General features: G+C 42.0%; 2 protein-coding genes across 6 annotated transcripts in view; both read left to right on the top strand.

Moving 5' to 3' along the window:
• The window catches only part of SNCAIP (synuclein alpha interacting protein), a 125,552-nt gene that overhangs the window by 41,065 nt on the left and 58,666 nt on the right, over nt 1-25,821 (top strand). The gene's annotated exons all lie outside the window — the stretch shown is intronic.
• Nucleotides 24,420-25,762, top strand: LOC310688553 (uncharacterized protein). Its single transcript, XM_083465083.1, has one exon. The coding sequence runs from the start codon at nt 24,748-24,750 to the stop codon at nt 25,750-25,752; it is 1,005 nt and encodes a 334-aa protein (XP_083321209.1). The 5' UTR covers nt 24,420-24,747; the 3' UTR covers nt 25,753-25,762.

Below are 25,821 nucleotides of genomic sequence, written 5' to 3'. Positions count from 1 at the left end.
GCCTGCACACTCTCAAGGAAGTGGCTATGTCCACTTGAAATTTGAGAGTACATTTGGCTATTTTTTGTGGAGTTGCAGCATTAAAGTGACTGTGCTGAGTATAGTCCTGTAGTCTTGGTCATGTTTAGGAATACAGTGGTACCTTGGGTTACACACGCTTCAGGTTACAGACTCCGCTAACCCAGAAATAGTACCTCAGGTTAAGAACTTTGCTTCAGGATGAGAACAGAAATCGTGCTCCAGCGGCGCGGTGGCAGTGCAAGGCCCCATTAGCTAAAGTGGTGCTTCAGGTTAAGAACAGTTTCAGGTTAAGAACGGACCTCCGGAACGAATTAAGTACTTAACCTGAGGTACCACTGTACAGTGAATGAGGGACGCAGGTGGTGCTGCGGTCTAAACCACTGAGCCTCTTCGGCTTGTCGATCAGAAGATCGGCGGTTTGAATCCCCAGGATGGGGTGAACTCCTGTTGTTCAGTCCCAGCTCCTGCCCACCTAACAGTTCGAAAGCACGTCAATGTGCAAGTAGATAAATAGGTACTGCTCTGGCAGGAAGGTAAACAGTGTTTCCATGTGCTGCTCTGGTTCACCAGAAGCGGCTTAGTCATGCTGGCCACATGACCCAGAAGCTGTCTGCGGACAAACGCCGGCTCCCTCGACCTATAGAGCGAGATGAGCACACAACCCCAGAATCGTCCACGACTGGACCTAATGGTCAGGGGTACCTTTACCTCTTACATTGAATGAATGTACAAAATGTACCACACCTTTCTCATAATTTAATATAAGCTGAGGATCGCTACCTTTCCGGAATGCCAGAGGATGCAGAGAACAATTTGGATGGTATTAGACTCATTAAAATTACATGCACTTGAAAGGATAAATGTAATATAGTTCCTAATTATAAGGAAACAACTTTATGATATTGGAGGTACCTTTGAGAGATTATCTGCTGTGTCTTTGTCATCTTATATGACAGGTAGGAGCCTTAACCTCAAGAACCCTTGAGAAAGATCTTATGTGGCGCTTAACAATGTAAAACCGACCACTGAGTTTTAGCAAACATTTCATAGATTTAACCAAAGAAGGAAACAAATGCTGTGATATGAAACACAAGTCTAAAGCAGGAAAATAAACTAATGTTTCCATTTATTTGTTCCTCTAATTAGAAGGACAAATTTGGTTCTAAGCCTTTCATTTAATTTTAAAGGAACAAAGCAGCTCATTTGTTTTCTGATGTTGTAATGTGAATAGCTGGTACCTTAAAAAAAGAAGAAGCATTCTCCATTCATATGTTGTGGGCCATTCTGGAGTGCTGAGCTTGGCTGAGAGAGAAGGTAATTTGAAGCCAGTGTCGTGAATGCCAGAACTACTAGTTCATTCCTTGGCTAAAGTGCAGAGACACTCAGCACCTTGTCTCTTTTAAAGTCAGGGCTCGCTTTGAACTGAGATGTGCACAGATCTCATGGCTTGTGTCGTCTGGGTTCTTTGGCTTTTGAACTTTACTGTTTGAATTGGCAGCGAAGCACCAGAAGGTCTGTTAAGTAAATCTCAGCTGCATTAGCAGCCAATCTTTTGTAACTGCCGTTTAGTGCAAATCTGCCATTCAGACTCTGAGGATAGAAACTTCTATATGATATTTATTAATGGATTGCTCATTCTGTGCACCGAGATTTCCTTTACCAACATGGAACAATCTATTTTCCAGACAACGAGGCCTATTAGTTGTTACTCATAGAACAAAAGAATACTGTACATGTATCTTAAGTTCAGCCTAGTGGAAATGGCCATTTTCATCCACTGTGGATGGTTTTGACCCAAGCATTATTACTACACTCTTTAGCTTCCTTTGGATAAAAGAGCACTTCAGTGTCTTCCTATAAATGCTTTATGTCCGTTCTGCCCGGACACTGAGGTCCAGCACTGAGGGCCTTCTGGCGGTTCCCTCACTGCGAGAAGCAAAGCTACAGGGAACCAGGCAGAGGGCCTTCTTGGTGGTGGAACCCACCCTGTGGAACGCCCTCCCATCAGATGTCAAAGAGATACCTGACATTTAGAAGACATCTGAAGGCCGCTTAAAAACTTAGGGAAGTTTTTAATGGGTGGCATTTTAATGTATTTTTAATCTTTGTTGGAAGCCACCCAGAGTGGCTGGGGAAACCCAGCCAGATGGGCAGGGTACAAATAAATTATTATTATTATTATTATTATTATTATTATTATTATTATTATTATTATTATTATTAAAATATAAAAGCAGCAAATCTAGACCTCTGTAGCCGGTTCTCCCACTCCAAAGATAATGTCCAGTTGCCACTAAGTCTAGCAAGAACTCTTAGCTTTCAGTCTATATGCCTCTGCCCCTTCAGAATTGCAATTACCGTTTCTCACATACCTATGCAGAGCACTCATTTCAGACCTCCAGCACTGCAAGTGAATTGCCTATTCTGGAAATGTTTGTAACCATAAAAAACACATCAAGGTGCTTTTTGTCAAATCCCTGGCTCCTGTCAGACAGCTCTTCAGGCAAAACCATAGTGACAGACGGTTTCACAGCAATCAGATGGTGAAATTCTCAATGCCGTTTAACTCCTTTCTTTACTTCATCATAACAACTAATAGACATGGCAGAGTCTCACACATTAATGACTGTTGTTGGCATCTGTTGAGAGACAATGGAGTGTGCCCCTCCAAACCGCTGCATTAGGAGAATATAAGTGACTTAGATTCTTAGAATTTATAGAATCAAAGGGTTGTAAGGGACCCTGAGGATCATCCCATCCAACCCGAACATCCAGCTTCCCCATACGGGGATCAAACCTGCAACCTTGGCATTATCAGTATCACACTCTAACCAACTGAGCTATCCATGTGTTCAGAACTTACTCCTAGAGCACAAGCCTGGGCAGTGTGTATGGAGGGCCTGGGCTGCCCAAATAACAAGATCTCACTGATGTGGTGCAAAGGAAAGCAGAGCAATACGTTTGGCACCAGCTTGGCTACAGGGAGGAGACATACAAGGTGCCATCCAACTGTCTTAGGGACTCCACTCTGGAATTGTGTAGGGCTTACTCCTTAGCCTTTTCTTCTCCCAAAGATATCCCACAAGGAAGTGGAGGTTTAGGATCAGAGTTTTCCCTAGCTAGGTCATCTTCTCAGGTTGACATGCCCCATCTGTCCCTCACTTCCTCCTACAGCAGGTGCAAAAACCGCCTTCTTGACCGTTGGACCCACTATTAGTCTTGTCCGCCCAATCTGGTGGAGCCTATCTTCACATGCCTGGAAAAGTCCCTAATTCACTGTGGGTTTGAGACCCATCAGCTACCCTTACCTAGTTTAACCGGCCAGTCAAAACCGTTCCTGGTGTGTGGCCACTGTCCCATGCTGACAGCTTCTAGGAGCCACAAGTGAGAGCTTAATGTTGGGTAAAGACCAAAGATGGACAAGCTACTCCCAGAAGGAACACAATGTGTCCCCCACCAGAGATCCTGTTGGTGTTTAGTCGTTTAGTCGTGTCCGATTCTTCGTGACCCCATGGACCAGAGCACGCCAGGCACTCCTGTCTTCCACTGCCTCCCGCAGTTTGGTCAAACTCATGTTGGTAGCTTCGAGAACACTGTCCAACCATCTTGTCCTCTGTCATCCCCTTCTCCTTGTGCCCTCAATCTTTCCCAACATCAGGGTCTTTTCCAGGGAGTCTTCTCTTCTCATGAGGTGGCCAAAGTATTGGAGTCTCAGCTTCAGGATCTGTCCTTCCAGTGAGCACTCAGGGCTGATTTCCTTAAGAATGGATAGGTTTGATCTTCTTGCAGTCCATGGGACTCTCAAGAGTCTCCTCCAGCACCATAATTCAAAATTATCAATTCTTCGGCGATCAGCCTTTTTTATGGTCCAGCTCTCACTTCCATACATCACTACTGGGAAAGCCATGGCTTTAACTATACGGACCTTTGTTGGCAAGGTGATGTCTCTGCTTTTTAAGATGCTGTCTAGGTTTGTCATTGCAGAGATCCTACCCCTACCCTAATGCTTCATACACTCCACATTAATGATTACTGTTATGAAATATATGGATAACATACAGATCCTAAGCCTTAATCATACTCATTTATTTATTTATTTATTTATTTAACAGGGATTGCCATTTTTTTCTTTATCCTTCCAAGCTCAAATTTGATAAAACCATCGATGGCTATTAGCTATGATTAGCCATGATAGGTAAATGGAACCTTCAGGGGCAATACGTGTCTTTTCATCAGATGCTAGGGAGCAAGTGATGTGGGCAGTGGCTTTTTCAATCATGTTTGAGCTTCTTGGGAGCAGCTGGTTGTCTACTGGTGGAGACATAATGCTGGTCTCTATGGACCGTTGATCAACACTAGACAGGCACACTTTGCAGGCACACATGGTCACTTAAACCGCTATGTCAAAGCCTCTTAGCTACAAACGTGCAAAAGTGATTCAGAAACCAGTTAAACTGGAATTGATTGGATTGAGCCAGTTTAGACTTAGCTGACTTCAATAGAACTAATGCATATTGGCTTTTATTGAAGTGTCTCAGTCACCTAGTTTGTACATTAGTTGAGGATAAACTGTAATCCTCAAAATACTTTCTTTTGGTTCAGGCCTTTGCTCCCAAATCCCAGATTCTGAATATATATGTCCCAGTAATGCATTTAAGAACAACTTCCCTTTAATTAGACTGTTGATTGGACACCAGAGCTATTTTAGAAATACCTGCTATCCTTAGTTACATGAGATATATAATATTTTGCTTTCACTTACCTGAGAGATAGCTTGGCTTGCTTGCTTGAATCCTCTCGATTTATCTCCTATCCTAGAATTTTCTGCATTGAATCTTTTCTGACGGTGACTAAACTTTTGATTACTTGCTTCGCTTGACTGCTGGATGGCTGATCAGCAACGCTTTGCATTGGGTTTCTTTTGACTGGGTCCTTTTGCTGGTTCTTCTGACTTCTGAGAGCTAGGGTAGTGTAGTGATTTGAATGTTGGATTAGGACCCAGGAGACCAGAAGTCCTCACTCAGCCACTAAGCCATGAAGCTCACGGAGCTACTTACTGTCTCTTAGCCTAGCTAGGGTTGCCATATTTTGAAGAACAAAAAAGAGGGCACAAAAAAGAGGGAGGGGGAGGAGAGATCTCATGAGAAATTGAGCACTATGGAAACTGTTCCATTAACTTTCACAAAATATTCTTCCTTTAATGGTGAAATATTCTGGAAAAGGTTATATATGCCAAGAGTGGATATACACTATCTAGTATAACTCTTTCCCATCTTTGAACTTATCCCATTTTAATGATTATTTTCTCTGCTCTAAGATCCCTATCCATAAAAATGTTTCCAATTCTCACAGTTTTATGGGGAGTCTCATGGCATTTCATATGAATACCCTGGTTCCATACTGCGTATGTCTTTTTATTATCTGGTACTTTCAATGAGATTATCAGTTTAAAGTCAGTGGGGACTCTTACAGTTAGAGAACCCTATGGATCTGGGCTTGAGCTAATGCAGGAAGGCCTTATAAAGGATGTGAGTCTGTGTTAACAAATTAGCATCCAGAATGTAGATAAAATGTTCCAAACGTCTCGCCATAGCCAGACTTTACAAGGATCTGAAACCAAGGATGAAACATGTATCTGTAGTCTGCTGAAGGGATACAGCTTTGTTTTATTTGAACACAGCTGCTGGCATAAAAGATTGAAAATGACATGAACAAAGCCTGGTGTGTCAAGAGAACCTGAATCACAGCTGATGCCATTGGCAACTGAGCTTCTGCAATTCTTTCCAGCAGAGTTGGAATTACACTTGCATTTGTTCACTTGCCAGGCCTGATGCTGGGTTTCATAGATGCAGAAAATGATGTTCATAAAAGTTCAAAATATGCAGCTACTTGTATATGAAAATCAAACTTTCCTGTGATGCTCTTGTTTACTTGGAAGCTAAACACAATTAGGTTAGAACAATGCTTTGTGCTCAGCTTTTAAATGGAGGGCCAAACTAGATGTGATGTTTATATGTGTCTCTGCATAGAGTGAGGAAAATGTCTGATTTTAAATGCAAACAGCATCAGCTGCGAGGGACTGATAATTGTGGAGATGGAGGCATGGAGGGGGAATGTAACTCTTTGCTACACTGCTGCTGCCCAGAGGAAAATCCATTGCTTGAAGCTGCTATTTGCATTGGGAGGATATCCCCCATTGGCACCAGTGAGGGATTTCCCTACTGAGTACAAGCAGTAGTTTCAGTGGAGGCACTTTCCTCAGGACCACAGAAGGGGAGGATAGGGTTAAATTTCCCTCCCATCCCTTTCATTACTAGCCTTCCAGCTGATGCTACTTGCATTACAAAACAAAAACCTGCGTGTTCAATGCAGATACAGTGGTACCTCGGGTTACAGACGCTTCAGGTTACAGACTCCGCTAACCCAGAAAAAGTACCTCGGGTTAACAACTTTGCTTCAGGATGAGAACATAAATCGCGCTGCAGCGGCACGGCAGCAGTGGGAGGCCCCATTAGCTAAAGTGGTATCTCAGGTTAAGAACAATTTCAGGTTAAGAACAGACCTCCAGAACGAATTAAGTTCTTAACCCAAGGTACCACTGTATACATTTAATATCAGGTCTAGTTTGATCTTTAGTCAATCACTCTGTGTTTTTTGGTTTTTTGCCCACTAAAGATAGCTAAATATTTCTCCATGGTACAAGACTGCTGAACACCACATACATTTGTTAAACAGATTTAGAAGCAACTCCCTTATTCTCCTTTCCACTAAAGTTAGAAAGGTGCTTTTTCTGTGATGAATATGCTTACTTCAGCAAGCTGTTTGTACCACCTCATATCAGACTAAATACATTTCCATGACCTCAGCCTTTATAAGAGGATTAATGTGTTACGATACAGTATTGCTTTTCTTTCTGTCAGGACTTGAGCCCTTAGTGAATGTTGACCTGCAGACCTAAGGGCATGCAGTCAAGAATTCAGCTTATTGAGTACTACTTGCTTCTGCCTTAAGAGGGATGCCATTCAGGGAAGCCTCCTTACCTCAACAATAGACCACACTGAGTCAAGTGATACTCTCCATCTCTTCTACAAACAAACAAAAGAACACCAAACCAAACAAACTCGATTGTGCTTGCTTCCCCGCCTGAACATCTAGGAGACCCCTTTTTGGTTACAGATTGTTGACATGTACTTTGCAAAGGGAAACTGAATACAGGGACATTTTGCTTTAAAAAGTTGCTTTTATCAATCATTCACTTTTGGTATAACGCCTTTGTATACACTGGACTTCCACACCAATGGAGCAGAGGCCTCTGGGACATGCAGTCAATTTGTGGATTAGGCACACCCATCTCTCCTTGCCTTGCCTCTTAACTGTGATCCAAAGGTATGATCATCTGCCTCCTCCACACAAGTCCTAACTCTAACCATTCGGATCAATTTTAGCCCTACGTCAATTCATCTGACTCCATCAGGCACTTCCTGTGATGTACTGTATTTTTCGCTCTATAAGACGTACCAGACCACAAAACGCGCCTAGTTTTTGGAGGAGGAAAACAAGAAAAAATATATTCTGAATCTCAGAAGCCAGGACAGCAAGACGGATCACTGCGCAGTGAAAGCAGCGAACCCTCTTGCTGTTCTGGCTTCTGGGATAGCTGCACAGCCTGCATTCACTCCATAAGATGCACACACATTTCCCCTTACTTTTTAGGAGGGAAAAAGTGAGTCTTATAGAGCAAAAAATATGGTACTTCCTTGTGAGCCTTCCTTAGGCTAGTCTTGGGCTCAGGTGAATTTCTGTCTCACACTCACTGCCAGACCTTCTTCCTCTGTGGAGTGTGAAAAAAGAATTGGTTAGAAACAGCTCCCCTTGCTGCTTCACCCTCTTCTAAATGTACCCAGGGGTGTGCTCATTGTGGCAAATGTAGCTTACAACCAAGGAAGAGAAAATAAAAGTCTTTATGTCTATTAGTTTTAATAATTTATATTGTAGGAGCTTTCACTTCATGTACTGTGATGAATTTAGCAGCTGGACATCTGTGGTCTGTTCCTTCGTTGTAATAGGAAAACACGGTGTCTGGCAAAAACTCAAAAGTCCAGCGTAACGATAGAACATTTATTTTATGATGGGAAGAATAAGAAATGAAATATCTGGCTAACTGTTGTATCTTGGAAGAGAAGGTAAAAGCAGAAATCTTATGGCTCAATCACACGTGTGCAATCTGAGTCTGTGTACTACTGTCCTACACCTGGAGTAGCAGTTTTATATCATCATCAGAGTGGGAGCACTTGGCTATTCAGACCTATTGTGCATGTGTACCACTGGGGGTATATAATTGTTAGTCTGGATCCAGTCATACTGAACCCTTTTGATGATGAAGATGTTGAGAAATACATGTGTAACAGGGCTAGTGGAAGCTGACTTTCAGATGTCTCCTGCCTCCAGCAGGCTCCCCAGACACACACACACCCCTCCCCAAAGGAACATCCTATTCCATTTCAGCCTTCCTTCCCAGCATGTTCACACTTCTCTCTCAGTGACATCTATGCTGGCTTCGTCATGTACACAGAATGGATAACGGCGGGGTCCCCAAAAGATGTGCTTTAAGGCTTCAGGCACCAGGCCCGTTGGCAGACCAACTCTGCTTTATAAAAGATGTCTGCAAACGTGACATGAAGCCTGGCAACATTAATCCTAACGTGTGGGAATTGCTTGCGCACGACTATCTGGAGACAGATGGTCAGGTCATGTATCCACAACAGTGACCAGAGCAGAAATGACTGCTGGGAAGGGTGGAGAGGGAAGAAACGCCATGGTGCATCTGTACAGTGGTACCTCAGGTTACATATGCTTCAGGTTACATATGCTTCAGGTTACACATTCCACTAACCCAGAAATATTACCTCGGGTTAAGAACTTTGCTTCAGGATGAGAACAGAAATCGTGCTCTGGCAGCGCGGCAGCAGCAGGAGGCCCCATTAGCTAAAGTGGTGCTTCAGGTTAAGAACAGTTTCAGGTTAAGAACGGACCTCCGGAACGAATTAAGTACTTAACCTGAGGTACCACTGTAATAACGAAACCAGATGCCTTCATCTGCCCCACTTGCAATAACCCATGTCTCTCCCATACAGTGGTACCTCGGGTTAAGAACTTAATTCGTTCTGGAGGTCTGTTCTTAACCTGAAACTGTTCTTAACCTGAAGCACCACTTTAGCTAATGGGGCCTCCTGCTGCTGCTGTGCCACTGCTGCATGATTTCTGTTCTCATCCTGAAGCAAAGTTCTTAACCTGGGGTAATATTTCTTGGTTAGCGGAGTCTGTAACCTGAAGCATATGTAACCTGAAGCATATGTAACCCGAGGTACCACTGTATTGTTTTCTACAGCCACAGCAGGCACTGTAACTCTCCCAACAGTTTGACTTAACCCCTGAAGGTTCACTCTTCCATTGTCTCCCGAGGCAGATGGATGCTAACAGCAAGAAGAATTTCAGCCTTTTACACTACGTTCCATCCCATTCAGTAGGGTTCTCTGATCTTGGGAGAGCCTTTCAGGGGGAGAAAGTAGTCAGTTTCTGCTAGCTCTTTTACACATGCTTTTCTCTAACCCATGCTTTCACATTAAGAAAAACCCATTTCAGAAATGTATGTATTAGAAAAAGGAGAAGAAACATGCTTTCATTCATAGGAATGACCATAGATTCCCAGAATCTGTTGTGGTTTTCATTCCAAAGCAACCGCACACACATCCGTACACATACAAGTAAGAAAAGATAAAAAATGCAGTATATGGTTGCTGACTCAACCAGGCTGGTTAGGTAGTAAACTGGATTTGTAGGACCTGTGATATATAATTGAAAACTTAATTTCAGCTGGACATAGGTAGGGAATCTCATTTTGGCAACCAGAATTCTGCATAAAAATCTAAATATTATAATTGGAATGTGCAACTCTTGCAAACATATAAATGAGTTATTGGGTGGATATTGAAAAAATATGTTGGCATAGCATACTGTGGCAGAAAGAAATTGGTACAGATGGAGCCAATATGTGCTGAGAACCTGAGAAGGAGGAGCTTCGAACCATAGAAAGGGACAAAACAAGATTCAGAGTACAGACGTCCTGTCTGCAGTGACTGGAAACTCTACTCCATTGAGTCTAGGATGGGGAAGAAATTCAGTTTTGTTTCCCTTTTTAATGAGAAACTACCCAAGTTCACTTCCTAAATCAATACGCAAACCTGAAATGCAACTAACCTTCAAATTTTGATACAATTCTCCACATAATCTGCCCCCAAAATGTGGGCATTTGTGTATAAAAATGCATCTGTTAGTGAAAATGGTGAACAAAAATATTAGATAAAATTTCTTGCAAAAATGTGCATCTCAGTCAAAATTGCACACAAAAATAGGTTTATTAGGAGGGATTCACATGAAAAAAGCTGACAAATTTCCATGAGGAAAAGCTTGCAAGTTTGTAGGACTGAATTGAAGATTGAAAAAAATGAGATACTGAGAGAAACCAAAATAGATAGAATTGCCCGTCCCTACATGAGCTTCTTAAAAAAACACAGTTCTCAACTGTTTTGAAGCTTTTCAGTGCAGAAAAGTAACAACTTCGACACACTATTTTGCCTGAATGTGACTACTTGAAACTGCATCCATTTGGCAGCAGTTTGGAAAATATGGAAAATGCCTTGCAAATTAACCCCTTAACCCCCTTTTAACATGCCCCCATCAGCTGCTGACAGCATTGTTTTGGCTCAACAAGAAGGGAACAGCAAGGAAAGGCACTCTTCTTGGCCACCACGTTGATGCAGCCTTTACATTCCTCATTGGTAGCATGAAACAGGCTTTCCTTTCTGGATGAAAACAGAAATGATATCTATGACATACATGTCACAATATAGATCCAAACAGAAGTGTACATTGCCGCTGCACCAGCAGCTCCCCAACAGCACCATGGCTGCGTCTTCCTTGGGTGGGGGGCAAACAGTGGGGTGCTGAGGTTGGCGCTATGGAGGTGTGCCTACTATAGAGGTGTGCTGTCATGAGGTCAGATAACTGAGTGGTCATTAATAAGGAAAGAATGTTTATGTATCTTGCTTTTGGCACGTGAGTCAATAGTAATAAAAAAAAAGCTGGGAGGTCAATTATTGGTAGACACATCAAAAGTTACTGTATTGACTCTACTCATAATTGCACTTGATGGTCAGTGGAAGACACCTGAATGACCAAAATACAAATAAAGCATTTGTGAGTGTGTTTGTATAGCCTTTAGGGGCACCTTTTGTTTTACGACCACTGTAAGGAATTCCAGCAGATTACCAGAAATCCATTCCCAGATGTACACCCAGATGCACAGGATGAACATAATCTAAGTAGCTCAGATAAGACAGTCAGCGCTGTAGTGTAGTTAGATCACATGGAAAACTATTAGTGTGTTGTTTCTTATGAAAACTAGCGAGTTGAAAGGGCAAATTTCCTATCATCTGCCAAATGTATGCTAAATGCCTTTAGGAAAGATACTACGAGAAACATCTTGCAGAGCAATATAATGGAGATTAGGGTATATTTACTAGAAAGAACATCTGTTTTCCAGCATCAGCTTCCTTTTGAAGGACGTGTAATGACTGCTTTCAAGAATTATTTTGCTTGGAGACTAAGGGAGGGTGGGCAGATCAAAACGATATCTATAATGCTGCAAAGCATATTGCAATGATAAGCCTTTTCTAATTACGACTTATTTAAACAACAACTATGCAAAGATAGTATCTTTCATGTACACTCACCCATTCAAAGAGGAAATGGGAGAAAGGAGGGGATTCCCCCAAAACAATATTCCCATGCTTTCCCTCCTTTGTTAATTAAATACTTGTAATGTGTATCATTGAATCACTTTTGACTTGAAAGGATCGAAAATGCAGCAACTACAAAAACCTGTGGTTACTTTTGGTTTATTTTAACCAAACATCCATCACACACAGCTGATTCACACAAAACGTTTTTGTACACTGGAGTAGCCATGACTGCTCTCAGGCATGCTTTCGTGATCTCTTAGTAAATGTGGGACGATGCCACACACCAAAGCATTTCTTTGTTCTGTGAGCATTACTGTGTTAGCTGAACCCTTTTGTGTGTAAATTTACTTCCTTTGTCTGAAAGCACAAAGGGGTTAGTAACAGGAGGAGGTCAGGGAACAAGTCCATGGTAGGGGCAGAATTAAATTTCAGGCCCTCAAGAGTTCCCAGGCTTGCACTCCATCACAGGTGATGATTCATATTACAAAGGTACTCTTACCTGCCCAAGTGTCTGATTATACAAGCAATAGTTCTCCTTGGAAGTAACCGTTGATCTGTCTATTTTCTGCTTTGTACCTGGGGGTGGAGGGGTTCCTGGCAACTTGTTCTTAGACCTTTTCCCTTACCTTTGAATAATTCATTGAACTGGTTATTAAAACGATTTCTCATATAACTTCCCTGACCTGCGTGCCCTATTGGACTACCATAATTTCAAAACATTTGTTTCTTTTGAAAGCCAATAAAAATGGTGGCAGCTTACAGCCCTTTTCTAAGCATATTTCCTTGGGAGTTAAATCCCATCAAGTTAAATGGGACTTACTTCCTAGGGAGCAGAATTTAGGATTTGCATCTCTCGTTTTTTGCAGCATTCGTAGATTTAGCTGTGAGAATGGGTCTGAACTGAGGGGGGTTTACTGTCTGAAACCACAGAGGGGCTCGTAATAGGAAGAAGTCAGGGAAGTAGTCCATGGGAGGAGCACAATTAAATATCAAGCCCTCAGCGTTCCCAGACTGGAGCTCCATAATAGTTGATGATTCATAGTACAACGGTACACTTAGCTTTGCTTCACACATTAGTTAATACGTTTATATTCCAGCTTTCCCTCAGGGAACCATACATGGTTCTCCCCTCCCGATTTTATGCTCAGAACAACCCTATGAGTTAGGGTTGGACCATTGTTTCCCAAACTTTAGGCTCCAGCTGTTTTTGGACTGCAGTCCCCATCAGAGAGCCAGTGTGGTGTAGTGGTTAAGAGCGGTGGACTCGTAATCTGGTGAACCGGGTTCGCTTCCCCGCTCCTCCACATGCAGCTGCTGGGTGACCATGGGCTAGTCACACTTCTCTGAAGTCTCTCAGCCTCACTCACCTCACAGAGTGTTTGTTGTGGGGGAGGAAGGGAAAAAGGGAAGAAGGGAAAAGAGAATGTTAGCAGCTTTGAATGTTAGCGGGATATCAAATCCAAACTCTTCTTCTTCATCATCATCCTTGACCACTGATCATGCTAGAGAGGTATGATGGGAATTGTGGTCCAACAACAGCTGGAGACCCAAGTTTGGGAAACCCTAGTTTAGATTAAAAGAAAGTGACTGGTACATGGTCACCCCATAGCCTTGCTGCAGTGAGGAGGCATACTTGGTACATGTGGGGGAGGGGGTCCATAGAGGATTTCTTGCTCCAGAATCTCGAGTTGATACTACTCTGCATCAGACCAAAGCACCACATGATTCAACTTTCTGTCTCCCCATTGGCCAACCATATACCTATGGAAAGCCCATAAGCAGGACATGAGTACAACAGCACTTTCCCACTTGTGTTCCCAAGCAACTAGTATACAGAGGCAAGTATCCTCTGATACAAAGGGACGCGGGTGGCGCTGTGGTCTGAACCACTGAGCCTCTTGGGCTTGTCGATCAGAAGGTTGGCAGTTCGAATCCCCGCAATGGGGCAAGCTCCCGTTGCTCTGTCCCAGCTCATGCCAACCTAGCAGTTCGAAAGCACACCAGCACAAGTAGATAAATAGGTACTGCAGTGGCGGAAAGATTAACAGTGTTTCCGTGTGCTTTGGTTTCTGTCACGGTGTTCCGTTGTGCCAGAAGTGGTTTAGTCCTGCTGGCCACATGACCTGGAAAGCTGTCTGTGGACAAGTGCCGGCTCCCTTGGCCTGAAAGCGAGATGAGCGCCACAACCCCATAGTCGCCTTTGACTGGGCTTAACCATCCAAGGGGTCCTTTACCTTGGTATCTATACCTAGAAATATATAGTCATCATGACTAATATAATATAATAATATAATTTATTATTTGTACCCCGCCCATCTGGCTGGGTTTCCCCAGCCACTCTGGGCGGCTTCCACAGAAACCAAAAATACACTAAAATATCACACATTAAAAACATCCCTGATGTCTTCAGCCTTAAGATGTCTTCTGAATGTCAGGTAGTTGTTTATCTCTTTGACATCTGATGGGAGGGCATTCCACAGGGTGGGTGCCACTACCGAGAAGGCCCTCTGCCTGGTTCCCTGTAGCTTTGCTTCTATTGTGAGGGAACCACCAGAAGGCCCTTGGCGCTGGACCTCAGCGTCCAGGCAGAACGATGGGGGTGGAGACGCTCCTTCAGGTAATAACCATTGATATAGCCTTCTCCTCCTTGAATTTGTCTAATCCTCTTTTAAACCCTACCAGCTGGGCAGCCACCACTATATCTTGTAGTAGCAAATTCCAAAGTTTTTAACTATGTCCTCTGTGACAGAGTGCCGTCTGTCCTGAGTTTCACACTATTCAGCTTCATTGGATAGCCCTGTTTTCTAGTGTTATGCGAAAGGGAGAAAAACTTCTCCTTTCTCCACACCATGCATAATTATAGCACACCTCTATCATGCCCCCGCCCTTACTCTAAGCTTCAAAGTTTGTATCCTTTTCTCCTAAGAGAGTTGTTCCAGACCCTTGATCACTTTTTCAGATGCAACAGTGCTATTAACATGCACTAAAGATATATACACTCAACAGCAGCGCAACATCTTGAAGTGTTTGCATATGAGATACATGTGGTTGCAGTATAAAATATTGTTCCTGGCTTTCTTTTGTTATGACAGTGGGAAATAAGAAGGTTGAAACAAAATATAGAAATAAGATTGAAGTGCTTAGTTGCTCTCTGTTTCAATATGGCTCCTTTAACAGTTCCTTTTGCCTTCGATATCACGCACGTCATATGGAGAATGGATTTTTCCATATAATTTGGCTCCTGTTTGCATAACAATAAGGCCAAGAAGCTATGGAAAGCTGGTTAGAAATGCTCATAAGTTTTCTGCAAACTACAATTCATATGAAAATTGTTCTTCCTGAAATGAAGGGTATTTGAGTTGGGCCACATGAAATAAGTGTGTTAATCTTGCATGACAGAAGGATATTTTATATTATCAGTGAATAGCCTTGTCGGAATTCCAAGTGAATGCCAGCATATATTAATCAAACAAAACAAATCATATACAACGGTTTAAACAAATAAGCTGACCTCTAATTTGTTTGGGCATTTTCAGAAAGATTAAACTTAACAGTACATTAGCTTTTGCAGAAAGCATGAACTGTGTGTATTGTTTAAATTTTAAAATAACAAATATTAATTTTCGGCTCTCTGATTGGCCCTTCAAGTTAAATTGGGGGGGGGGGAATAATGCTTGTTTTTCTAGGCAGCCTTTCAGAATGTGCAAGTGTATGCAAAACAAGTTTTCGTGCTCTGATACTTTAAAAACTATTAGGGTGATAGCATGGGTCTATAAAAGAATCATAGTTATTACTATCAAATGCAAGTATGGAATTTCCTTGCAAGTGCATTGCTTCAGTGATTGAAATGAAACATTGTCCACCAATGCCAATAACTATCTATCTATTTATTTAATGTTTATCCCATCCATCATCATAAAAACTATCTTAGGGTAGGCCTACAACATGGAATCACAGAAAATCAAGTCCTCAATATGCAGTATAAATTCAGAAGACCATCCCTCCATCTGGTTGCCAAAGGCATGGATTACTAGGCTATTACTAAAAATAAAAAAATTCCTTCCAGTAGCACCTTAAAGACCAACTAAGTTAGTTCTTGGTATGAGCTTTCGTGTGCATGCACACTTCTTCAGATACCTATAGAATATAGGTATAGAATATAGGTATAGAATAGAAGGTATCTGAAGAAGTGTGCATGCACACGAAAGCTCATACCAAGAACTAACTTAGTTGGTCTTTAAGGTGCTACTGGAAGGAATTTTTTTATTTTGACTATGGCAGACCAACACGGCTACCTATCTGTAACTAGGCTATTACTGTTTAGGAACAGCCATAGATGGTGTACTACTTGGGCCTCCAGTGACAAGGAACAATAAAGGAGTACCCCAGACCATCTATGTGATCCTTCATGGGGAGTGCAACCTCACTCAGAATAGGCCATTAACCTGATTCTGGGACATGGGAACCACCAATCCCCATAGTATCTCCATCTTGTTGGGATTAGGTTTAGGTTTATTCGGGTTTATTTAAATTATATATCACTTCCCACTTTTAAAAAAAGTCCTGAAGCAATTTATAGCCAAAGTTAAAATCACATTCACGTTATTAAAAACAAATTAACTGTAAAAGTACAATATCATATTGTAACTGCTGCCAAATGCCCAGAAGAACAAATATGTCTAAAATGATAACTGTCAGACTTCAGGGAATTGGATCCCTCCCCAGGTGGCATTAAATAAGCAGATCAAATGAAAGGAGCGTTCTTACCAAATAGTTTCTTTAATAATCATAGCGAGAGAGAAAGGAATGCATATCTCTCTAGAAATGGTGTTGCTCCCAGGAAAGGTTTACCCCCTCCATCCCCATTAATCTATGCCACTCCTACATTGGGTAGTCTGAGCTTGTTGCCACTGCGCTTTCTGTTCTATCACTCTCAAAGCCCGACTAGTCTTAGGCGAAGGGGGGTCTGGAATGCTTTCCAAGGACACTGAATCTGCTAGCTGTCTCTCTCCTGGTCTTCCCTCTTCTAGCTGTTCCTCGCCCAGTATTTCCCAGCTTTTCCCCTCTGGACTATGCCCCTCTGCAAACCACTGTTCTAAATCAATACTGTCCTGTCCTTGGGAAGGTTCAGGAAAAGGGGGGGGGCTCCCACCATTCCTCCTCAATAACAAGGCTGGCAGCAGGTCACACTCCTTGGATAAAGCATGTAGTAAATGAGAACGGACAGTTACTACACACACACACACACACAGAGAGAGAGAGAGAGAGAGAGAGAGAGAAATGGCATAAAGATTCATCTTGAGTCCTCATCCAGTACATGACAGCCTCCAGACACCAGTTAAACACCTGCACAGCGTCCTCCGATGGGAAGGAGAGGTAGAGCTGGGTGTCACCTTCCAATGGTGGTACTGAATCTCCTGTTCAAGTATTTGTGCAGTATACGATCCCTTTGCAGTGTTCCTGGAGCAGCATGACTCTCGCACTGTGTCAAGAATTCTGAATCCTTCCAGGTGCCAGGATGCCAGCATTGGTTCAAGTGTACTGCTGGTGTGCACAAGTTGGGTCTGTGATCTGATTCCAGCACCCACCGCCACTGATGCAGAGACAGCCTTGGAAAAGGAAGCAGATACAGTGGTACCTCTGGTTGCGAACGGGATCCGTTCCAGAGGCCCATTCTCAACATGAGCAGAACGCAACCCATGCATGCGCAGGTCACGATTTGCCGCTTCTGCGCATGTGTGTGATGTCATTTTGCGCGTCTGCACATGCGGAGCGGCAAAACCCGGAAGTAACCCCTTCTGGTATTTCCAGGTCACCGCGGGACGCAACCTGAAAACACTCAACCTGAAGCAAACGTAACATGAGGTATGACTGTCTGTAGCATTGAGGTCAGGCAGCATGGCTCACCTTTTTGGGGGGGTGTTTCACTCCCTCTCCCCACAACAAGATCAACACTGTAAGAGCTGGCCAGTTTCTCTCATCTGCCCCCTGAGGCTGATGAATCCATTTGACTTCCTGACTGTGCTTGCATAGTTCCCTGCCGATGTACTTGTCAATCCTGTTGACTCTGTCTGGGCTCTGGAATAAGTGGGTGTCATGGGGAGAGATCTAAATTACTCATAGATACTCCCTCTAAGACAAAAAAACCCCCAACATCTTTGTAGCTTCTCCATACATTTGCAACAAGACCCCTCTTTGCTCTGTTTAAACGGACCCTGAATACTGAAATTTGTTTCACTTAGGCATTTCCTGAATGTTTTTATAATGGCCTTTTAGTTATTTTGTACATTGTTCTCTCTTTTTTAATAACTTTGTTTCGTTGCTTGTTTTAAAACTTGTATTTTTTAAAATTTTGTTTTAAGCTGTCTTGTGGTCTTGGAAGGGAAGGTACAAATTTGTTAGGCAAATAAATAAAAAATTGCATCTCAGGCTTATGAAGCAGCAGTGACAAAGGAAGTTTAGAGCAAAGGAGGACATGGACTGGACATTTTAAAGCCTACTTCATGGCAGTGAAAGGCAGTACTGGTGGTGAAAAAGGTTTACATTATTTCTGTGCAGTTTCATCCAGCAGAGCTGTTTCTGGTGGTTGGAGGTCATTTACAATCGGAGTTCCAGAGTACAGTGGTACCTTGGCTCTCAGACTTAATCCATTCCAGAAGTCCATTCCAAAACCAAAGCATTCCAAAACCAAGGCACGCTTTCCCATAAAAAGTAATGCAAAATGGATTAATCCATTCCAGACTTTTAAAAACAACCCCTAAAACAGCAATGTAACATGAATTTTACTATCTAACGAGACCATTGATCCATAAAATGAAAGCAGTAAACAATGTACTGCAGTCACACAATTAATCAGTAGCTGAACTGGGTTCCACACAATCACAAAGACAAAACAAAAAAGCCGCAAAAATAAAAACACAAAATAAATAGCAAAAACAGACAGCGTAACACTCAAAACGGAAGTGTGGCGCTCAACCCAGTAGCATAATACTCAAAACAGAGCACGTTTGGCTTTGAAAAAAGTTCACAAACCAGAACACTTACTTCCGGTTTGCAGTGTTTGGGTTCCAAGTTGTTTGAGTACCAAGGCGTTTGAGAACCAAGGTACCACTGTAGTCATTGTGGTTTGCAAGGCACTTTGCAGATAACACCACTTACATCCATACCAGTGAAAGTTCTGTTTTTGTGTGTGCTTGAACCCATACGATTAGTGTTTAAATCTGCAAAGAAAGAAAAAGGACTGATCTACTGCATCAGAGTACAGTAATTTTTAAGTGCTTTCCAGGGAGAGGGAACAGGCCCTACAATATAGAAGGAGGCAGTGGTGAAACCACTCCTGAAAAATATCCTTGTATGCTGAGGAGCCATCAAACTTGCAGGCCAGACCTCATCTTACTGTTTCTTGCTGAGGTGTTACAGCATATAATGGTGATCCAACTCCAAGCATTCCTGGAAGGAATAGACTATCTCTATCCTTATCAGTCACTTTGTAAGTGTTCTGTGTGGTGTGTTTTTTAAAAGCAATCTGGAAGGTGATCTGTTATCACTTGTGCAGTGTGTTTTATGATAGCTGTTGTGTGCTGACTGAAACCACGACTTTCATTCTGGCTTGCTTCAGAAGTACCAGATCATTATATGCATGCAGCTATGAACTTTTGAACTTAAGGAAACTTCTGAATAAACATGATAAGGGATAAGGTAATCCCAGTCCCAGAATTCACTCCTCCACTGAAATCAATCACACTATTTTAGCGGCCCCGCTGCTAGCTTTTTGTTTTTCTTAGACAAAAGTGCTGCTTCAGATTCATGCATGGACAGTGAAAATCCATCTAACCCTTCCCTTTAAATTTTATATGAGTTGACTGAGCAGATAACTCATCCTGTACCATATGTTTTTCTTGGCATACATGGTTAACAAGAAGGGGGGAAATGAATAAAATAAGTTGGTGCTACAGAGATGCTTAGTCAATGAGAGAAAAGCCAGACAATGCAGATGACATCTAATAGAAACAACACTATTTTACATCATTTTGACGGGGTGTGGGGGGGGGGAGAGGGATTGTGCAAAGGGAGTTCTAGAAGACAGAATAATCAATGCTCCAGAGACTGCATTACATATCCTTATCTAGCATATTACTGTCAAAATAGTGTCGCAGTATGTCAGGTTGTCACTTTGTTTGAATATGCGAAACTGTAGCAAAACACATTTAATAGCAAATCATCTCTGCAAATGGGCAAACAGACATCTCCGTTTTCGCTCTTGGGTCTGCTCATTGAAACACTCGTGCTGTTTTCCATAAATATGACTATAAACAAAAGTAAATATATAACCGTGGCTTGTTGGGAGAAGGGCTTTTTGAAGAATATCTTGAAACATGTTCAAGCGCCTGGCAAAAAAGAATCAGGGCAGATCCCAAACCTGAGCCGTGGTATTGCTTTACACCTGAAGTTAAAAGCTTGTTGAATGGGAGCTGGAGAGATTCAAAATTTTATGCTCGGAAATGGATTTTAAATAACAGCAAAGCTACGTTCAGCCCCAAACTGGAAAATTGCCTAGTCTCTTACATAACGGGGTTGTAAACTCTTGGACCTTGTAATTATGCAAAAATTAACATGTCTTATGCAAATGGCTCAAGTCCTCTGGAAAAGAATGCATTCCTGAAAAATATGCCTCTTTATCTCGGTCATTGAGGTGTCGACAGGTTAGAGCCAACCAAACTTGAGTATTACAAAGTGATTTGGGGGGGGGGTTCATTGTTAAAGTAGCCAGGCAAGGGCCATAATGACCCCTAAGTATAGGTTTTTAGCATAAGAAAAGAATCTGCTCTGTTGTTGTTTAGTCGTGTCCGACTCTTCGTGACCCCATGGACCAGAGCACGCCAGGCACTCCTGTCTTCCACTGCCTCCCGCAGTTTGGTCAAACTCATGTTGGTAGCTTTGAGAACACTGTCCAACCATCTCGTCCTCTGTCGTCCCCTTCTCCTTGTGCCCTCAGTCTTTCCCAACATCAGGGTCTTTTCCAGGGAGTCTTCTCTTCTCATGAGGTGGCCAAAGTATTGGAGCCTCAGCTTCAGGATCTGTCCTTCCAGTGAGCACTCAGGGCTGATTTCCTTCAGAATGGATAGGTTTGATCTTCTTGCAGTCCATGGGACTCTCAAGAGTCTCCTCCAGCACCATAATTCAAAAGCATCAATTCTTCGGCGACCAGCCTTCTTTATGGTCTAGCTCTCACTTCCATATATCACTACTGGGAAAACCATAGCTTTAACTATACGGACCTTTGTTGGCAAGGTGATGTCTCTGCTTTTTAAGATGCTGTCTAGGTTTGTCATTGCTTCCATGGACAAAGACAACAGGCATCTGCTCTGTGCCAGAGGCCAAATGAGTGTGCTGGCTTAGAAGTGAGGACAATAGCCAGAGGTTATGTGTGTGAGAACTGGGCTGGAAGCAGGCTGCAAGCAAAAGCATGAGAAGGAGAGCCATGCTTGATTTCTGCTTCAAAGCAAGGCTGTGGCTATAGAAGAGGCAATACCTTTTGGGATGTTAATGCTTTCAGTCCCTCCATTGTGGGCTCAAGTTGTATATACAGTGGTACCTCGGGTTACAGATGCTTCAGGTTACATACGCTTCAGGTTACAGACTCCGCTAACCCAGAATTAGTACCTCGGGTTAAGAACTTTGCTTCAGGATGAGAACAGAAATTGTGCAGTATGTTTATTTTGAATGAAATATTTGATATTGCCTTACACTTTGAGGGTTGGATCTAGAAATATATGAGCAGCACTACTACTTGTACGATAGAGATCTACTAGTTCCTCCGCCCCAGTCTCTCCTATTATCTCCTGCTCTCTGAAAAACTGCACCTGGCATCCGACAGACATTTTGAAATGGTGTGTAATGGGGCATGGCAGAGGGGAAACTGGAAGAATTTGGCAGGACTGCCTTGCATGGGCAGAATAATGTTTCTGCTCCTGCAAGACACTTCGGAACTAGAAAATTTAATGCAGCTCTTTCTCATTGTCATAATGTTTATAACCATGTTCTTTTTTTCTTTTCTTCTTAAAAAAGGCAGTAGCATTTTAAGTTTAACACGCACGCATTTCGAGAACACTAGACTGAGCCAGAAAGGTTTGCTTTCTATGAGCTGTGGAGACGGTGAAAAGCTATATCATTGTGTTGGTTGCCGTTTTGAAAAATGAAGCCACAGCCCTCGTCGGAAAACACATATTCATCTTTAATCTTTGTTCAAAGCTTCAAGGGGAGCTTTCAATATGGCATACGTTGGATAAGACTGACACTTACCAAAGAAAAATAATTCACTGCAAAACCTTATCAAAAAGCCGCTCACAGCTGATAAATACTTGAAGGATTTCTCTCCCAGGCATTTACTAGAGCCAAAGAATTAACATTAGATTTGTGCCTTCTGAAATACACTGAAAATCATCCTTCCTGAACTGCTATACACTGGGAACAGATGATCTGAACAATACAAGCTGCACTTCTGTGATGGTTAACCTCTCAGGAGACACAATTGCTTCCCCCCTCCTCACCAGTTATTGTGACGATAGGGTAACAAAGGAACTCAAGTTCTGTAAGAGAAAATCTCTTTCTGTTATATATTTTGTCCTAACGGAAGGCCTTTTCTCGGTCTCTGAAGCTTGTTTATCTCAGAGCTTTTGTTCTTCTCATACTTCTGATGTACAATTGTATGGGGAAAAAGAACTCAAATTAAAAAGTGTCTGTCATGATGCTCCTGGACTGTAGTAAGGCTCCCGTCCCAGAGTTATTTATGAGCACTTCATATCTCCTTGAATGTATACAACATTCTAAGCGGTGATACTGTGCAGTTTCCACTCATTTTATTAGATAAGCTTCACAAATGCCATTGACAAGCACCACTGCTGCTGTTGGCTGAACAGCGGTAGAGGTTGTTGGGCTGAGACATATTAATAATAATAATAATAATAATAATAATACTTTTATTATTTGTATTCCACCCATCTGACCGGATTGCCCCAGACACTCTGGGCAGCTTCCAACACAAATAAAATATCAAACATTAAAAACCTCCCGATTTGTGTGGATAGGTAAATTGTTTTGTTCACTGCAGAAACTTCAAATTAATCCCTGGCAGCCATAATGAAATCCTGAGATACTTAGCATTTACCACATTAAAATGCAGGCTCTATATCATCATTGTACCTCATTACACAAGACAGTAAAAAGCAATACCGCTTGTTTCACTCTTCTAATCCAGTTCATATGTATATATAATTTCATAGGCACACAAAATACAATCAGTGCTGTTGTTAGCACTTACCACATCCTGAAGGTAGCATTTTGATCTTCATAAAATATTGGTGCTGTATTTTTTAGATGTTCTGATGCTTTCAGAGTTTTGGGTTGTGCAGACCTAACAATTAGTCTGAGGAGACCCATTGAAATTCATGAACCTAAGTTAGCCATGGGTCTACTTTGAGTAAAAGTTAGTTGAATACCACCCACAGTTTAGAAAGTCAAGGAGCATCGCTGCCATTATACAAGCTCCACTGTTGATTCTTAAATATTCCACTCAGCGTTGACAGAGGTTTTCTTTGTAGTAAAGTCACCTAGAGATAAAAATGTGAAAAAGGATATTGAAATATATCTCACTAAACGATGTGCTTTGAGTTTAAAAGCCTACAAAATGCAGATTTTAGAATAAAATACAGTGGTACCTCGGGTTAAGAACTTAATTCATTCTGGAGGTCCGTTCTTAACCTGAGGTACCACTTTAGCTAATGGGGCCTCCCACTGCCGCCGTGCCACCGCAAGATTTCTGTTCTCATCTTGAAGCAAAGTTCTTAATCCGAGGTACTATTTCTGGATTAGTGGAGTCTGTAACCTGAAGCGTCTGTAACCCGAGGAACCACTGTACATAAAAAAGCATATTTCCTGAAGAAATATATTCCAAAAATGCAAAAAAATAATAATCGTGTGTGTTTTACAAAATCACAGATGCTGAAATGAGACAGAATGAACTTAAGAATTAACTTGTGTAAATCTGACTGAGACTCCAAATAGGCTGATCTGTTCTTCCCCACCTTGCACCCATTGTCTCTTTTGTCTACGGTAAAATCAGTGCTGTTTTTCTAGAAAAAGAGGTGCCTGAACTTACTATGAATGCCTCCCTCACTCTCTTATAATGGCAATGGCGCCCACCTGAGAGGTGCTGGAACTGAGTTGTGGTGAGTTCCAGATGAAAAAAACAACTCCTGGGTAAAATTATGTTTCCAAGGAAATGGAAAGAATTACAACAAGTTTGGCTTCTGCAATAGTTAAGCTTTTGTCAGTTTCCCCCACCCCCTTTAATGTATGTATTCAATGGTTATTTAATAAGTAAGCTTTATTTCCCCTGACAAGATTTTCAGTTGGCACAGACTAAAATATAGCTTTTGTACATGTATATATATATATGGACTGTATTTCAGAATAAAGATAGTAAAAAGCAGCTTTTTAAAGAAATATCTATAAACTTTCAATTTGTTTTCATAGGGCTTTCTAGATTTCTTTTACCTTATGTCTGGGAGATTTGTTATATTATTCGCTAGAAAGATCTGCATCTTGAGATATGTTTTTAAGCCAGTAGGCTTCCAGGTTGTTGCCATATTTCTGTACCCTTTCATTAAATGCTGCTTATGTGATTGTTCGTAACGATGGCACCACATGAGACAAATAAAGGTCACTTGAGTGCATGTGCTTAAACAACATTGGCTTGGCTTTGTTTTTCAGTTTTGCGCACTGTGAAGAGACTGATTACTGTATATGCCTTTCTCTGGCATGATACATAATATGAACATTCACCAGGAGGGGAAAAGCCTTTGAACTTGGGAAACATTTTTATGAGGCTTCTGAAAGTCCAAAATCTTTGCGGATCAGATTAGTTATGGAGAAACTTAATTGGCTAAGGGACACGGACCTGTGTGTCGGCACATTGGAGATTGTCGCCTGTGCTATTGTGATTGCTGTCAGTGTTCCTGGAAATATATTGTTGATTTTCTGCACAAGGAGATGCATCGATGACCAGTTGCGAACCTCATTCACACTTATTTTCAGTCTTGCATGGGTAAATCTTATACACAACTTGGCGGTGAATGTATTGAAGATTGTTTATGCCTCTGCTGTGGCGTTGGATTCAGCCGGCTGCAAAGTTCTCATGTTCCTAACAAATTTTACTACTTCTGAAGCCATATGGTTCACGTTATATATTGCTTTGCTCTACTGTTTTAAATTGTGTCGAGTGGTGCATCCACCAGTTGAGACTGCATGCAGAAAGCATCTGACGTGTCACATGGTGCTGATTTCTACTCTCTGGGTTGCTGGCGCTGCAGCATCCTGTCCACTTTTACTGTATACTAGGAGGACTGAAAAGCTGTATACAGAAAATGAAACTAACCAGCAACTTAGCAATGTGATATATGCTGAATGTAAGACGGAATACAGAAATGACCTGATGGAGATTTTGTATGGGAAAATCTTCCTAGTGGCTATTGATCTTCTTCCACTGCTAATTATGCTCCTCGCTGGATTCCGAATAGTATACCTCCTTTGGAAACACAAGATGGCAACGTGTGGAGGCATATGGATTGGGGGCGATGCTATTGAACTTGAGGTCGTCAGGGCATGTAAACTCATTCTGTTATTAATATTGCTTATTATTTCTCTCTGGGTATCTTACTTCAGCCTGGTTTACTGCCTGAAGAAATTTAGATCTTATTACTTTGGTCCACCAGTCCTGACAGTCCTGTCTTCAGGATACTCAGTTATCAGCCCTTATGTGCTTATGTTGCTTAACTACAAACTAATAGTGAGGATAAGGTGCTTCTGTTGCAAGAGCGAGAAGAAACAGGTAACTGTGTCAGCTATCGCTCCTGTGTCTCCGTATGCCTAGCAGCCAGAATTCTTTTGCAAAAGGACTCTGAAAAAAGAATGTGGGAATTGGAAACAAAGACAATGTCTA

Source organism: Podarcis liolepis, assembly GCF_965112155.1.
Source record: "Podarcis liolepis genome assembly, chromosome: 11".
In the NCBI taxonomy this organism is placed as follows: Eukaryota; Metazoa; Chordata; class Lepidosauria; order Squamata; family Lacertidae; genus Podarcis; species Podarcis liolepis.
Note: the sequence above shows the minus strand (reverse complement) of the source record. Positions and strands in the feature narration are given on the sequence as shown.